General features: G+C 40.2%; 1 protein-coding gene across 1 annotated transcript in view; it reads left to right on the top strand.

The window, feature by feature from the left end:
- Positions 1 to 17,594, top strand: part of mical3b (microtubule associated monooxygenase, calponin and LIM domain containing 3b) — a 48,275-nt gene that overhangs the window by 19,095 nt on the left and 11,586 nt on the right. Inside the window, exons 9-21 of the mRNA XM_073870182.1 lie at positions 6,811 to 6,926; positions 7,045 to 7,171; positions 7,250 to 7,334; positions 7,557 to 7,704; positions 8,282 to 8,478; positions 8,838 to 8,944; positions 9,031 to 9,099; positions 9,192 to 9,359; positions 13,358 to 13,544; positions 14,344 to 14,438; positions 15,128 to 15,402; positions 15,475 to 15,713; positions 17,384 to 17,461. Of these exons, the coding sequence (XP_073726283.1) occupies positions 6,811 to 6,926; positions 7,045 to 7,171; positions 7,250 to 7,334; positions 7,557 to 7,704; positions 8,282 to 8,478; positions 8,838 to 8,944; positions 9,031 to 9,099; positions 9,192 to 9,359; positions 13,358 to 13,544; positions 14,344 to 14,438; positions 15,128 to 15,402; positions 15,475 to 15,713; positions 17,384 to 17,461 (1,891 nt within the window). The remainder of the gene's footprint in view (positions 1 to 6,810; positions 6,927 to 7,044; positions 7,172 to 7,249; positions 7,335 to 7,556; positions 7,705 to 8,281; positions 8,479 to 8,837; positions 8,945 to 9,030; positions 9,100 to 9,191; positions 9,360 to 13,357; positions 13,545 to 14,343; positions 14,439 to 15,127; positions 15,403 to 15,474; positions 15,714 to 17,383; positions 17,462 to 17,594) is intronic.

A 17,594-nucleotide genomic window follows, 5' to 3' on the forward strand; every position in this document is an offset into this window, starting at 1 on the left:
GCTGGTGCCTCAATGTTCAATTCAATTCAATTCAATTTTATTTATATAGCGCTTTTCACAATTGGTGATTGTTTCAAAGCAGCTTTACATTAATAGAAGAAGTGAAAAGCACAGAAAAACGACAGATAGCACAACATAATACACGATAGCACAAGCAGCTAAATTTGATGCGGCTATGAATCAACATTATAAGCGTGCGTATTGCTAATGTAACGTAAAGAAGTTAACGCTAAGTTAAGCCCAAGAGGGCTGCCTCCCCGGGTTGAAAAACCCCCTAGGAGAAAAAAAAACCCAGGCTCAGCCGGGGAAGTAAAAAAAAGTAATAGGAGGGAAAAACCCTTGGGAGATATATTTATATGTACATTGAAACGATTAAGGAGATTAGGCGGAGGTTAAGCGGGTTCTGCCGGTGGTCGTTGGTCATGTATCAGCTGGGCATCACGTTGAAGGTCTGCCGGTGGGTCAGAGGTGTGCCGACTTTCACATTTACCGGAACTGGGTCTGTTTGTCTCATTGTCCTCGGAGAGGAGGACGAGACATAAAGAAAGAAAAACAAAACCCAATTAGCGTAGGGGCCATTCACATGTATACACCTATACATATACACAAACATATATCCATATATATCCACACATATCTATATATACATATATACACATATATATACATACACATACACACACATACACATATATATACACATATACATATATATACATACACACATACACACATATACACATACATACACACACATGTACATATACGTATTGAAGATACAACGTCATCCTAGTGAAAGACTCTGCACAGTTTGGTTTAGGGAGAATGAGAAAAATGCACGGGACGGCGAATGTTTTGGAAATGGGTGCAGTGACACCCTTTTAAGGACTGAAGTCCCGCCCCCGACTAGTGGGCTTAACACCACAAATCTATACCCATCGTGCTTTATTGAAGTTCGGACGAGCAAGGGAGTAAAGGGGAGACGGGGACGTGACTGCGCCAGCCATCTCCCTGATGCCTGTCTGGGCTTCACAGTACTCCCCTACTCGACTCAGAAACCTCAGGAGATGGGCCGAGCAAGTGATAACATAATTCCATACATAACTTTCAATCACTCCTCTGCGCTTGGCAATTAATGGCCCGATTCGGGGATTTATTGGTGTAGTTTTGAAGTTTAGGCCTTGTATTGTGGTTTGTATGTGCACAGAGTAGCGTTTCTTTTCCTTGTATGTAGCCTTTTCTATTTTATACGTGCCCTTTGTTTTTAAAAGTTTATGCCCGGCTCATGGTTTGCTGCACATATGTAAACGAGTAAGGAGAGATTAAACATTTTCGTAAGAATATTTAGTTTATTTATTTATTAGGTTGTTCAAGCTATCTATTGTGAGATGAGTACCATTAATAAAACAATTATGTGAATGCCTTGTTGAAGAGAAAAGTTTTAAGTCTAGATTTAAAATTATCGACTGTGTCTGATTCTCGGACATCGGTTGGTAAATCATTCCAGAGCTTAGGGGCTAAGTAGGAAAATGACCTTCCACTTTTAGACACTTTTGATAGTCTAGGGATAATCAATAGACCAGAATTTTGCGACCGTAGTGTGCGTGATGGATTGTATTCTGATAGTAATTCTCTAAGATATGAGGGTGCTAGGCCATTTAAAGCTTTGTATGTGATTAGTGATATTTTAAATTGTATGCGATATTTAACTGGTAGCCAGTGTAAAGATGCCAGAATTGGGCTTATGTGGTCATACTTTTTAGATCGAGTAAGTACCCTTGCGGAAGCGTTTTGAACTAGCTGAAGCTTGTTTACTTGATTTGCATGGCATCCCCCGAGTAGCGAGTTACAATAGTCTATTCTAGAGGTCATAAAAGCATGGATAAGCTTCTCTGCGTCAGATGTAGACAGTATATGGCGTATTTTCGAGATATTTCTAAGGTGGAAGAATGCTGTGCGGCAGACGTTGGCGATATGACTATCGAAGGATAAGTTGCTGTCGAACATCACACCTAAGTTCCTAACCGTGGAAGATGGCACCACAGCGCAGCCATCTATGTGCAACTTGTAATCTGACATATTATGTTTGTAGCGATTCGGTTCAATAATAAGTATCTCTGTCTTATTGGAGTTCAGTTTAAGAAAGTTATGTGCCATCCAGTCACTAACATCGCTAAGGCAGTCTGTTAGCTTAGAAAACGTGTGTGTTTCGCTGGGATGTGAGGAGATGTAAAGCTGGGTATCATCCGCATAGCAGTGAAAACTTATGTTATGTTTCCTGATAATGTCTCCTAGAGGTAACATGTATAACGAGAACAGGATAGGACCTAAAACCGATCCCTGCGGTACACCGTATTTAACCAGGGAGTGATATGACTCTTCCTCGTTTACATAAACAAAGTGATAGCGATTGGTTAGATACGACCTAAACCAGGCTAGCGCCTGACCACTGATACCAACATAGTTTTCTAGTCTATTGAGTAAGATTGTATGATCTATTGTGTCAAAGGCTGCACTAAGGTCTAATAATATAAGAATTGAGATTTCACCACGATCGGATGTTAATAGGAGGTCATTTGTAACTCTAAGCAACGCTGTCTCTGTGCTATGGTGGGGCCTGAATCCTGATTGGAACTTTTCATATGTACTATTATTTGTCAAGAATGTGCGTAACTGGCTTGCCACTACCTTTTCTAATATTTTCGAAAGAAAAGGGAGATTTGAAATTGGTCTAAAGTTATTAAGTTCTCCCTGATCAAGCTGCGGTTTTTTAATCAGCGGTTTAATAACTGCTAGTTTGAAAGCTGTTGGAACATATCCTATTTCTAGCGATGAGTTAAAGATATTTAGAACCGGGGTTGACACTACAGGGAATACCTCTTTAAGCAGTTTTGTGGGAACGGGGTCTAATATACAGGACGATGATTTGGATGATGTAACTAGTCTAGAGAGCTCGTCTATTGTAGTAGGTTTAAATGAATCAAGATGTTCGTATGGTAGTCTAGTGTTAAGTGAACTAACGGGTTGAGTGGTGGCTGCCTGGGTAGCTACGATGTTTTCCCTTATAGACGTAATTTTGTTAGAAAAGAAGTTCATGAAGTCGTTACTATTGTGTTGAAGTTTACTATTGGTTTCTGTTTGTTCTTTATTTCTAGTCAGTTTTGCAACCGTGCTGAAGAGGAAACGAGGGTTATTATGATTCTCATTTATAAGCCTGCTAAGATAGGTAGATCTGGCGGTTTTAATAGCCTGTCTGTATTGTTTAACACTCTCTTTCCATGCTGCACGCCATACCTCTAACTTTGTGCTTCTATAATTTCTTTCCATTTTCCTAGTTGCCTTTTTGAGGGCTGCGGTGTGATGGTCATACCATGGAGCTGGCGGTTTTTCTTTGATTCTCTTTTTTCGAATGGGAGCAACGGCATCCAATGTGTTAGAACAGACATTGTTTAGGTTTTCTATTACAATATCTAGATCGTCAGAGTTATCTGCTACATGTTTAATTTGGGACAGGTCTGGAAGAGTGCTAATAAATCTATCTTTAGTGGTGGAAATTATTGTTCGCGTTCGCGTTCCTAAGTATCGAATCTCCAATAACCAAGGCACTTTTAACAGACATCTCAGTCGGTGTATTGCTTAGAATATCGAACTTGTTTGAAATTACCAGGGGGGTCTTGGGTGGGCACCGGATACGACTGTGCCGCCTGACAGTCACCCAGTTAGTCGGCCGCCTTGACTCAGATGCCGGAACCGAGCTATGTGTATTACGTTTAACACTAGGTGCACCCGAAACAGTGTTTGTAGCATTAGCGGTATTAGCGTTTGTAGCATTAGCGGTATTAGCGTTTGTAGCATTAACGGTATTACTGTCATCAACTAGCGTTTGGATGCGCGTTTCTAGTTCTGCAATCTTCTCCGTCAGCCTTACTACTTCAATACACTTAGCACAAGTAAACCCCTCTATGCAGATGGAAGAAGCTAAACTGTACATGTGACAAGTAATGCAGGTTACAATAACAAGCGGAGTCTTAAGGCTTTCATGTTGGGCATCTTCGGTCACCTGGACGCGGTCCGTGAAGCTACATCGCGAGGGAAGCTCGCTCGCAGCATGCCCCGATCGCCTGCGGACGTCTGTAGCCAGGGTGATGTGAGGCACGCTGAATCTGCGAAGGCCGGGCAGCAGCTCCTCCACGGCTTCCCGATCGCTTTCATTCTGGGAGATGGCATCTCCGTTCCCTGAAGCTGCACCGCGTAGGGTGTTCGCTTTTTGCACGCCTCATCGTTTGTGGACGTCTGGAGTGAACTGGGCGCTGTACATCGTGTAGGATCTGCAATAACTGGGTATCAACTGCTCCACAGCTTCCCGCTCAGGTGAGGACAGGTCTGAATAGCATACATCGGATAAGTCCGCCATTAGATCGGCAAATGGTAACTAAAGCCGGCACCGTTCGTTGATGCTAGCGGGCTATATGCTAACACTGGGTGTTTATTAGTCATAAATCATTTCACGTGGTAGTACTGCTCAATAGTCGTCACGGTAAAAAGAGAAAACAAGATGCTTTTTAAATAATCTGACATTGGATATATAAAGCCTGGAATGTAGTCTGTTTTTAAAAATGTACGCAAACGTATGTGCGACAAAATGCAATGCATCTCCTGGGCTACAACCTCCTCAGCGAAAAGAAGCTAATTTCCATATTTGCACCTGCTGCTTATAAAGGCACCTGGCGGGGCGGCGCCAGCATTATGCAAATATCTCAATGCCAAGTTCATTGGCGTTTTAGTAGTATACGAAGCAGATTGGTCTCTCCCAATTCGTCGGTCAGGACGTGACGTCTCCGTTCCCTCCTTCAGGGAATGAGGGTTACATCCGTAGCCGAGACGATTCACTACATGTTTGTGTCATTTACATTAGATGCACTTACGCAGCGATTGCCTACAAAACTTAGACATTTGATGCAGTTTTACTTACCGCCTGCGACTCATGACCGGTTGTTTTATCACTGGGACCCCCCCTATTTTAACGAAATCCAATGTTAAACAAACACACTTGCACAACTCAGGGCTCCAGACTAAGGCCCTGTCCCAATATCCGCACTTCCGCCCTTGTGCCCCTCAAGGCGCGTTCTCTCTAAGGGGTGCAAGACCGTAGGGTGTCCCGATTCTCTAATGGTGTTCTCCAGGGGTGATCATAAGTGCACTTAATGCCCCCCTTTCGCAAGTGTGCATCAGACCGCACTTTGCTATAGGCTATTACCCAGAATCCTTGTAGTGTCGTGACGTTTCGATCAGCTAACCAATGAGGGAGCAAAACAGTTGATATTGTCGAACGCTGGGAAAACTCAATTAAAATGTTTACTTCACAAAGATTAGTTTAATGAGGAATTTCATACTCCTACAATAATAGAGTTTAATGGCTTACTTCAGTAATATGTCACGAAACACATAAGTATTAGTGATAATATTAGCTAACATTTTACTTTATAGTACATTCATTGTGAAATTACTAACAGCTCGAAAACTGTCAATCGATCCGCCATGTCAGTCGAACGCTCCGAAATCCTGGGCACACTTCACCCTCCGCGTCCATCTCTGTCATGCGGACGCATGTGTGCGGGAGACAGAACTGGGCACGTAGAGTGAAGCACCCGCATGATGGACCGATTGGGAGATTAGAGAATGATATTTACCTTCATACACTAGCTGGTCTCTGTTGCAACAGCAAATAACATCTTCTATAGTCTTAACACACAACACATCACTCATTTATGTAGTTTATATCGCGGTAATGATTACAAGGTAGTAAAAAGATGAATGGACAGATAACCTCATGACCAGGGTAGAATAATTAACTTCAAAGCTTGTCATTTTATTCTTAAGACAAACATTTAAGATGTTCTTATGTAAATATTTGAGAATATTAAGAAGTGTTTGAGAATTGCACTTAGAAACATTCTTATGAACTTCTTATAATTTATCTAAAGTACTTTCTTATTTTTTGTCTTAAGAATGTTTTCGTGAATATAGCCCCAGATCACGACAGAAGTGACGTAGATAGTGACGTGTGCAAAACTGTCCCAATTCTGCTCTTCACAGCTAACCAAATATTCACCTTTCTACTAATTTCCACTGTATTACTAATAAATACTTTCATGATAGATGCAGAAAGTACAATGTGCTGTTTCAAATTCAGTGTCACATCACAAAAAAGGTCAAATTTACTGGTCGCACATGTGCGACTGGATGTAAAATTCAGTGGCACACTATCATATTTTGGTGGCAAAATGCCACCATTTGGTGGCAGTCTGGAGCCCTGCAACTCTGCTGCTTCCCAGAAAAAAACGTACTACATCCATTGTTCCCATAATGCTGGGTTCTTTGGGAAGATAACCAAGTTTAAATTTCTTTCACAAACAAAAACACACTTTTTCGTGTGATTTTGTGTCAGCTCTTGGTTGATCTGTGCGTGCGCTATTCCAGGAGAAGTGCCCATATAAGGACTTCCACTGTACTTCCAGCACTCGTTATGTAACGGCATCAGAATCAACTTTCTGAAACTTGTAAAAACCCCTGACAAAGTGCATTTGGCTCAGAAATACTCTGTCATACATCCAAATTATTCTTTATAATGGCATGAAATACCATTATACCCTTTAATAGTTTCACCTTTTACCAAACAAGACACACATACTGATACTTTTTTTTTTTACTTTTTGCTGTGTTGGATTTTATTGAAAAAGCATTTTATTGAATTGTTAGAGAATCAAAACATTTGTTGGATATTTATGCAGACCTTTTTTGTTTTGATAGCCCTTTTGGCCAATGGGAACAGGAATTGCTCGGGGCTTCCTGGCAGCTATGGATACGGCATGGATGGTGCGCCGCTGGGGTCAAGGGCTTTCCCCTTTAGAGGTTCTGGCTGAGAGGTCAGAACTAACAGAGATCCAAATAAACCCAGACCAGATTTATGTGCATTCTGTTTTGCCATTCTATTCTAATATCCTCATTTCTGTCTAATATCTCAATTTTGTTTCCCCGTCTCAGAGAGAGTGTGTATCGGTTACTTCCTCAGACAACACCTGAGAACGTCAGTAAGAACTACAGTCAGTATCGCCTGGATCCAGCAACCCGTTACCCCAACGTCAATATGCAACTTATAAGTGCTGCTCAGGTGTGAAATCTTCATCACGTCAAATTGCATGGTACAGTATAGTGAAGATAATGATAAAAATAATGTTGTGTTGCATAGGTGTGGCATCTCGTAGATACAGGTGAAGGTCCCATTTTTGGCGTTGACACAGTCAGCTCTCCGCACCCAAGACTTACACGGCAAGGTATGCGTGATACTTCATGAGCACTCACTCATTCATACAGATTCAGTCATACAGTCTTATGCATGCTTTGATGTTCCAGTAGCTTAACCAGTAGTGCACTGCGCTAAGAGCTGTAAATGTCACAGGTTCGATTCCTTGAGAATCCACATGAATGCATCGATTATCGCATTGAATAAAAGCGTCTGCCAATAACATGCGTGTAAATGGTGTTTTTGTGTGTAGACTCAACAGCCCGTTACAGTAAACTGCTGAGCTGGTGTCAGGAGCAGCTGAAGGGTTATGTCAACGTTTATGTGACAGATTTCACAACATCATGGAGAAGTGGCCTGGCCCTGTGCGCCCTCATCCACAGATACAGACCTGACCTCATGTGAGTACACATGTTCTTCTTAAAGAGAGAGGTCTGTGTTTGTTCACAGTAAAAGGAGTGTGTATCAATTTTTTAGATTACCAAAAAAATGTACTGTTGCAGTATTTTTGTACACTTTAAAAAATGCAGGGTTGTTTCAGCCCATGGCTTGTTTTAAATATGGACAAACCCAAACATTGGGTAACAATTAAGGTTAATTTAACACAGTGGTTAGGTTTGTTTGTCTTTAACCCAGTTATAGTGTGATGCATCCATCAGATATGATCAATGTAAATAGCAGAGCAAATTTCATGGGTTTGATCCCTGTAGAAGACACATTTAAATATTAACGTATAGTTTAACAAGTGCTTTGGATAAAAGTGTCGGTCAGATGCATAAATGTAAGTATGTGCTATATTCTGTGGTGCTGCATTTTTATTCTTGCACAATGGCTGCTTTGAAGTCCTAGTCTTTGTTTGTTGCAAGTGCAAATTTTAAAGTGGTTGTGGCTGTGTTTAAGAACTACACGTGTGATCTGTATTATCACATTGAGGTTTTTGGTATTTGTGACTATATACTGGCTCCATTCTTCTTGCAGTGATTTTGCATCTCTGAAGGAAATGGAGGCGGAGTTTAACGGTCAGTTGGGTATGACTGTGGTGGAGCAGGAATTTGGTATTTGTCCTATAATGACCGGCAAAGAGATGAGCACGTTAGAAGAGAGCGACTCTCTCTGCATGGTCATGTACCTCAGTCAACTCCACGAGCTTCTTAAAGACACCACGCCAGCTAGTGGTAAGTGTTGAATTATCGTTATTGTTTTTATTTTGTCATATTTTGACCCTGGTCACCAGCAACAAGGCTAAAATGTTTATCTCTTTAATGTATGCATACTTTTCCACAGTGTGTTGCAATTTAATTTAGTGAGTGTCTTCCTGTTTTATCTTACAAATCATTTTAATCCAATTATTTATAAAATGTCATCAATGATAATGAAATAAAAGTGAGATGTTTAAAGACACAGTTTAGTTTTAGTCCTCCCACCAAAAATAAAGGGTCAGATTGAGCACTGTGCATTGTGGGATACATCTTATGCAGTTTGCCCCCACACACTAATATTTATGTATTACAAACATCTCTTTTTTGTCTGACAGAGAGCTTGAACTCAGAAGAGAAAGCTGTTGTGTTCTCCAGCCCCAGGTCACCTATCGCACTACTCAGCAAACTGGGACAGAGTTTGTCCCGCAAGCGCAATCCCAAGGTTCCCATACTCACAGACAAAGAAACAATTGCTTTGTTTTTCTGTGCCTCGGACAGATGTTCAGCTGTTATTTTCATCTTTGTCAGGATAAGAAAGAGAAGGACACAGACAGTATTGGCAAAAGGAGAAAAACAAGCCAGGATGACCAGTCAGATGTGAGTACTACTGCGTCATAAATGTGAATTTGGCTCATAAATGTTTCAAATAATTTTTCTCTTTTTTTGTGCATAATATTTTTTTGATTTAGGAGGACATTCCTCATGACAGCAAAGATGATCAGACACCAGTGATGACGCCCGGGTCAGAAACAAAGCTGGCTGAGGGTCACAGCAAGGTTCGGACCATGGCCACGCTACTGCTGGCTAAATTTGAGGAGAGCGCGCCATCAGCATCAGCCACTGCAATACGCAGACAGGTGTGCAGGTTTTCGTGTGATGCATATTTTGCTTTGAAGCAGGATTTTGGACCAATCAGATTTCATTGTGGCCGTGGTTAAAATCCTGTTAATTCACAGTTTCCGTTACGCATGCTCTCTTTTTTAGCATGTCAATGTGTTTGCAGGGTTCCCACGGGTCCTTGAAATCCTTGAAAGTTTGTGAATTTGGGTAAAAAACATCAAGGCCCTGGGAAGTTTTTGAAAATATACATACATAGATACAGGTCATTGAAAGTGCTTGAATCTATTTTATGCAAGAAGTTTTCTGTGGAAAAAATCCATATTATTCCCTGTGTAGTGTAGGATAATATCATAAAAATTCTAGACTTTTTAAGCACACGTGCTAAACTGTTAGTTTTAAATGCTTATATCTTCTGTATGCGGATGTTGATGCATACCAAAATGCTTTTTTGCATAGTTGTGTTTGACACATGAAAACGTCTCGGGTTATGTATGTAACTGTTGTTCCCTGAGAAGGGAACGAGACACTGCGTCTCCCTTGTCATACTTCCTGCGTCCCTGTAATGCCGTCTTTAGCAATATTTCAGATAGCGAAATACTTCCTGGCATCCCACGTCACCCTGACTTTGTCTTTAAGCCTCACCATTGGTTGAAGTTTACATACACATTCAGACGCACTTACCCCTGGAGGCGTCCCCAAAGTGTCACCGCAGTGACGCAGCGCGAGTTCCCTCTAAAGGGAACTGTAACAATGTATCTGAAAAGGTAACACAATGTAACCTTGCTCTCACTTGAAATGTGTCCCCACATTTAGTCTTTGAATTTGAGGGTATTGGAAAGTTCTTGAAAGGTCCTTGAATTTGAAGTTAACTAAGGTGTGGGAACCCTGTGTTTGTTTCATCCAACATGCTTTCATTAGAGCGGCTCTCTGCCAAATCTAGTGCGAATCAGTTTGCCTTCTCCTCAACCAGAACTACCGATTCAACCCATTGTCCCGGCACAACCACAAGCCTGGAGCCAGGTACACACTTGAATTGGCCAAGCCCTCTTAACGTACATTAGGTTTGTTTGCTTAGATAAAAATCTAGTGCTGATCGTGCATAAGTGTGCATTGTGAGTATGCATTATGGGCGTTTCACACGGTATGTGGCAACCGCGAGTGTTTAGTTCATTTTCACTAGGAGACACAGCAAAATGAGTCTGGTTACAGAGATAAAGTGGAGTCGGTCCGCACGCCTTGCTCGTGCACCCAAAATCCTGCGGACACTGCTCATCACGGCAGGCGGGGTTGTAGATAAACTTATTTGCTGCACAAAACACCTCCACTACACAAGAAAAGCTGTAGCCGCGTACCATGTGAAACGCCCATTAGGCCATTGCATTAGAAGTCGATTAAAACACTTTCAATTTCATACCTCATCCCCGCAAGAAAAAACGAACACAGCAACAGGAACAGATGAGTTTTCGCTACAAGGAAAAGCTCAGAGTTCATTCTCTGCCGAGTAGAAGCGAGCAGGTAAAGTCACCTGTATTTTAAAACAAACCAATCCCTGTTGTTTACATTCCCGTAATACCATGCTCCTGCCTCGTTCCTATCCAAACTGTTCAGTAGGTTCCAGAAATATTCCTGTTGAATTTCTTCGATCTCTGATTTAGGTCAGTGATTGTTAGACTAGTCTGAATAGGTTTAAGAAGAAGCTTTGTGTGTGTAAATTGGCCTGCGGCTCAACAGGCTTTGTGTATTTAAATTTTTTTGTGTGCTTATACGTGACTAGAGGCCTTTGAACATGTGATGGTTTGGAGGATCTTAACTGAAGATTCTTTAACAGAATGATTCATTATCTCCAAGATTATCTGCTTTGTGTTAGTGACTGGCTTTACAGTTTTTTAATTGATTGATTGATTTATCTTAACATTTCATGTACGTGACTGGTCCCTGAAGAGAAGATGAGATGATTGATTGATTTGTATGGGTTTTTCAATGATCTGGTTAACAAGTTTAAAACGGAAAAGTTTAAAGAAAATGATGAATGCTCTATTCTGTATAATGTGGTGACCAGTTTTGACCCTGTCTGTGAAAATCCAGGTTAAAATCTCATAATCTAATTAGGAGCATCAAAGTTTGGTTTCACATTCATTTTTAATCTTTGGCTTGACCTTAGTCAGTCAATATTAAAGATCAAGGTTAATGTTCTTTACAGTATGTAGGATGATTTTATGTGAAAACATAAATCAAAAAATGCTGGGTTTATCTGCAGATTGGGTCACAGTTTGTCTTTTCCACACAGACCCACAAACAAACCTATTCTTCCTCTAAGACAGGACTTTCATTTGACTTTTCATATCCCCATCCATACTCATCTTTTAATTTGTAGAGCTACATTCAGATGTATACGGGTGGAGTGAGCTCATTGGCTCAGCAGATAGCCAATCAGATTCAGAGTCAGATGGACCAAGCTCCTAAACTCCTTCACAGGAGGGAGTTGGTAAGAGTTCACCTGCAGTGCTGGCTAGTAAACCTCACTTACATTGTAAAACGTCTGTCCATTGTGACTGTGTTTGAGTGTAAGACACTTATTTTTATTTATTAGTGAGTGAATTCCTAACTAATGTCTTAATTTCAAGACGTCAAGTGCAGCTTTCCAGTTCTTGATTCTGATTGGTCAACAGCTGTGTTTTATTAACGATAAAGCACAGCTGTCAATGATGTTCACAGTCGGCCATGGACTATTTTTCCAGTGGAAGGTAGGGCTGTCACGATTGTGAAATTTGGCCAACGGTTAATTGTCTAATAAATTGTGGCGATTATGGCGATTAATTGTTTGTTTTTGTTGCAATACATGTTTAAAAGTAATTATTTAATAAATATATCTTTCAAAAACTGAATAAACAAAATAATGTGTCTGAAAAATAAAAATGCAATCAAAATAAACTGACCATACAAGAACAGGCCTTAAATTGTAGCCAATCCTACTAAGGTCATATTAGTATTGGACCACATGTCTGTAGTGGCTGCAAAAAAATCAACTCCTTACAGATTCTCAAGAATAGCATCCTTCTTTTTCCTAAATTTGGAATTGCTGTTTTGGAAATGTATGACAGTTCATACTACTTATCAAAGCTTTGCAGCATTGGCTTTTCAATGAATCACTTTACACTGTCAGCTAAGGAGCGCTATCTGATACTATCTCGTTTATACAAGCTCTGCAGCTCCCCCTTGTGTTTTTAGAGAGATGTGCAATCATTGCGGTGATCTGAAATCATCGTGATGAGGTTAAACTATCACGATGAGACGATTATTTAATCATTGTGACAACCCTAGTGGAAGGAACCTTAAGTGATTTTACTTTTAGTGTTTATAGATATTTATTGCTTTAAAATTAGTATTGTGTTGGTTTTATAATGGTTGTAATGGTTTTATAAACGCAATAAGATACTCAACGCTAGTGCTGTATTATAATTCACAGCTGAAGGGCATTGATAGCCATGACGCAAAGCCGAGTACAGCCTCTCACACTTTATTGCTTATGTAAAGCATATTGAAATCAGAATACGAAAGTTTAGGGTTCACTCACTAAGTATGAATAATAGTAATTGTTATGTTTCCCTTAACAGCCACCATTAATAATGACTAATTTGTGAGTTTGTATGCTTTAAAAAAATGAATTGAATGCATTTTGGTTATCATATACTCACCCTAATGCTATATTTATGCATTTTGCAGACGCTTTTTTCCAAAGCTACTTACAGTGCATTCAAGATGACCATATTATTATCAGTGTGTTAATCTAGGATTGTAACCTAGGAACCCACAAGCTTTTAACACAATACTAGCTACAATTGAGCTACAAAAACACAGTGTTGTTCCAAACATGTAGCCTATTTCATTTTGTGGCTTAAGTAATATTTGCCTTTTTAACATACAGTCAGTCTAGACATCCAAAATATCTCTTGATGTGTTTGTACTATCCTGTATTACTGTCTCTTTAACCTGACCTCTGACCTTATACCTGTAGGCCTCTCAAAAGAAGGAGTTTCCCGTGAATGTCGGTGGCAGTGATGTGTGTTATTTCTGCACCCGGCGTGTTTATGTTATGGAGAGGTTAAGCGCAGAAGGAAAGTTTTTTCACAGAAGCTGCTTCCAATGTGACCACTGCAGCTCCACGCTACGCCTCTCAAACTATGCCTACGATCAGATACACGGTAAGTGATGTCATGCGAGCAATTATCTCATCTATTATGCTGCTACTTTACATTTACATTTTATCCAAAGTGACTCAAGCTATTGTTTTATCAGTATGTGTGTTCCCTGGAAACTGAACCCATGACTTTTGCAATGGTAATGCAATGCTCTAGTCTACCAGTTGAGCTACAGTAATATTGAACCTACCAAATAAGTAAATACATGAACTGGAAGACAATATTGATTTAAGTTTAAGATTTTATGGTTGACCAATCAGAGTTAAGTATTCCAGTGCAGTGAGGCATTTAATTGTGCGTAAACCACTAAATAAAACCTGTGAACATGACAGTAATTTTACAAAGTAAAATAATTACAATAGCGATTGTAGAGAATTTGATGCTCATATTAAAAAAAACAATGAGTGTTCTTTTTATAAACGTTGTCACAAGATGGGAGGTCTGTCGTGTCAGAATGGGCTGTTGTTCTGTGATTCTGTAGGCGACAAACCGCTCTGTTGTTACCATTCCACAGTCATAAGGTCTGAAATGTGTGTGCTGGGACAGGGGTTTTATTGTCATTCAAAAAATGACACGCCGCACACACACATAAACCAAGGGCCCTCAGGAAGATGTTGTGTTCAAGTCCTATTTTTAAAAATAGGACTCAAAACATTTGAAACGTTTCATCTGATTGGATCTTGTAGATCAAATGACTCAAAAATTTAAAGAAAGAGGCGGCATTAAAAGCCATTTTAGACACAATATAAGACATTTACTCTTCGCATCAGTTGTTTTATTTTGTTATTCTCTTTTTGTACAGGAAAATTTTACTGTAAGCATCACTTCACTTTCAGACTGGCTGGAATGACTCAGAGAAAGCGTCCGGCCCCGACAGCGGCCCAGATTCCTGTTCAGGTGACCTCATTACTGCTATTTTTTAATCTTTCAGATTTTTTTTAAATCAAATATATGTTTTATTGTAGGAAATAGCTGATTGTTGTGTTTATTGACTGTTTATGTGACATATTTATATATGATTTTAGGATTGTGTTACTTCACGAGTTATTGATGTACTGTATGTGGTCTTGACCTTTGTAAAAGTGAAACACTTTTTGTAAAAGTGTGTGTGCATGTGATTCAGAAAGAAAGTGAGACAGGATCACCAATCAAAAATAACATTTTAGTTTAGTTTTCGTTGAGTTTAATTTAGTTTTTGACTGTTGACTTGATGCCTAAGCGTTTTATTTTTAGTTTTTTCTTTTGTTTACTTTAGTATTTGTTTAGCTTTTGACTGTTGACTTGACACTAATCGTTATATTTTTTTGTCTACTTTTATTTTTTTCTTGTCTTCATGTCTTTCTGTCTTTTTAGGTGGCCCCTGCACCATCTTTGACGGTTTACCTGTAGTTTCGCTGTTGACTTGAAGGAAGCGGTTTAGTTTTAAATTTTGTTGTGTCTTGTTGTGTTTTGTTATGTTGCAAGTTTCTCTTTCTTTTCATTTTTGGCCCCTGCACCATCTTTGGGAGTTTAGTTTAGGTGTGTACTTGAAGCTTTTGTTTTTTGTTTCGTTGTTTATTGAAAACACATGTTTTTCTGTCTTTTAGGCAGCCCCTGCACCATCGTCAGCTTCTACTTCTCTGTCCTCACCGGGGTCAGTGGGCACAGCGAGTCCTCCAGAGTGCTGGTCCAGCTCACGCCCAGACCTGGCATCCAGCCTGGCCAAACGATTGTGTGGTACTCCTGAGCGCATTGAGTTGGAGAACTACAAACCCTGTTTGCAGCAACAGAACAGCCTTCTTCAGGAGGTTCCTGAGGAGATGCTGGCACAACACAACCTCAGTGCCAGCCTACAGGAGAAAAACTCTGATGAACAGTCGAGGTAACATGTGTTGTGTTCCTAATATTCACATTTTTGTAATTTCTAATAAATGTCTGTTTGTCTGTCTGTTAGTAGCTCAGAGTCAGAGATAGAGGAAGAGGAGCTTTCATGGAAGCAGGAGGAGGAGCCATTTGAAAATACCAATGAAGAAAATGTGTTGGAATCAGGGGAGGGACTAAATGGGGAAGAGGGAGGGGAAAGTGAGAAAAGACAAGGGGACGAACAGAAAGAAGAAGAAGAAGAAGAAGAGGTGGTTTCAGAAGAAGAAGAAGAAAATGAGGAGGAGGAAGGGGAATCTAGTGATTGTGAGGGTTTGTTAACATTGTTTGTTACAAAACCTAGGCTTTTCTTTGGGTAATAGGGCATAAAACTTAAAAGTTTCATCTTATATGACTTTGTTTTTTACTGTATAGTGTGCATATTTTATAGAAATGATCTTGTACATCCTTATTCTGAGGTATTGTTCAATTTAATGTTCCAACAACATCTGTGTGTTTCTTAAGCTGCATTTACTGTACACCAACCGCGTTTCGGGCGTCTAGCGCGCCTAGTTTGCTGCTAGAACAGTTTGAATGCATTTGCGCGTTTAGAGCGAAGTAGACGCCTGGAAAAAGTAAGCATTTGACGCGCGTCAGAGGCACAATCCGCTTCTTGTGGGAGGGGCAAGTGCTATGCGGTTGTCTTATTGCGGGATGATGTTGATCGTGCATTTATCGAGAGAGTTACTGTTTGTATTTAGTCACCTTAATATAGGGGGAAAATAAATGGCGTGGGTTGATATATGTCACTGAACGTCACAGTGAAATGTGTATTTACAACTTACCTTGTTGCCCAATATCCTCACTGACACTCTTTCAAGCAAGGTCCTTTTTATTCCTGTCTTTATAGAAATAAGAACTTGTGTTGTATAGCTCCGGGTGACTGCTCACAGACAATATCAAGCCTTTATTTCGAATGAGTGACTCCGGGCGGGGCTGCTGCCACAGCAGCAAGCAGGCTCCTGATTGGTTAACGAAAATCCGCCAAAGTTCAAATTTTTCAACTCGGGCGTCAGCTGCAAATCTGTGTCAAACGCAAAATGCACAAAAAGTAATTGATCGTGCGTACCGTGCCATACGCTCAATTCGTGCCATTCACATGAACTAGACGCGCGAATGAGGTGGAATTGTGTCTACCGCGCCACGCCAAACGCCTCATTCGCGCGAGACCTCTAGATGCGCGTCAACGCGTTTTCACATTGACTTAACATTGAAATTGACGCCTCTACCGCGGCTGGTGTAGACGCAGACTTGGGGCCAGATTTACTAACAGGTTGCACCATCATCATTTTGTCGTTAAATAATGACTGTTGAGATTTACTAAAAACGCGCAGTGCATTATTAGTGCTGAAAAGGTGTGTAACATGAAAGAGTTTATTTAGAATGCCAGAGAAAAATATTTTTAAGAAAATATCCTATTTTTTTCTACATGCCAATCCTATTTTTTATTTGCTGAAGAACATAAAATAGGACTCACTAGGAGAAGTCACACAATACCAGACGTTTCAAAACTTCTTGTAAACCTTAATTTTTTGTCTGCCGGTTCTTTTCAGTGTACTATGGCTTCGTTAGCTGGGATTACACCCTGCATTTTCCACTGTGATGTCTGTGGTGCTGAACTCAAGTGCATCAGGTGTTAGTAGATCACCTGCACCTCATCAGCTCTGCTGATTTATGACCCTGAACTAGTTTGCGCTGCTCTAAGTAGATTGCATTGGTCATTCTGGAAATCAGCCGTTGCGCCTGTGTTATTTAATTTGTGCTTTTTTAGTAAATAACCCGCAGATTTTATGCTAACGTTAATTTGCCCCGTTTAGTAAAACTGGCCCTTAATGTATTTGTCTTGTATGTGAAGTATATGTTTGTTGTTCATCTGTGTCTGTGTTTATTTTTTGTACACCCACATTCACGTGTGTGTATTTTTGGGGTGTACACGTGTATAGAGGGTGAATACTGCCCTTGGCAGAGGGAACGTCTCTCAGGGGTGTGGCTTGAGGAAGAGGAGGCGGGGTTTGTTAAAGGTTCGCCCCAACTTTAGTTTTTGTTGCGTTTTTTATTAATTTAAATAATTTTGCTTGCAGGTTTTTTCATTTGCAGCATATGCATTAGTAATAGTGTGTATGCATTAGCTTTTTATTTTTGTTTATGATTGTT

Source organism: Misgurnus anguillicaudatus, chromosome 1 (genome assembly GCF_027580225.2).
Source record: "Misgurnus anguillicaudatus chromosome 1, ASM2758022v2, whole genome shotgun sequence".
In the NCBI taxonomy this organism is placed as follows: domain Eukaryota; kingdom Metazoa; phylum Chordata; class Actinopteri; order Cypriniformes; family Cobitidae; genus Misgurnus; species Misgurnus anguillicaudatus.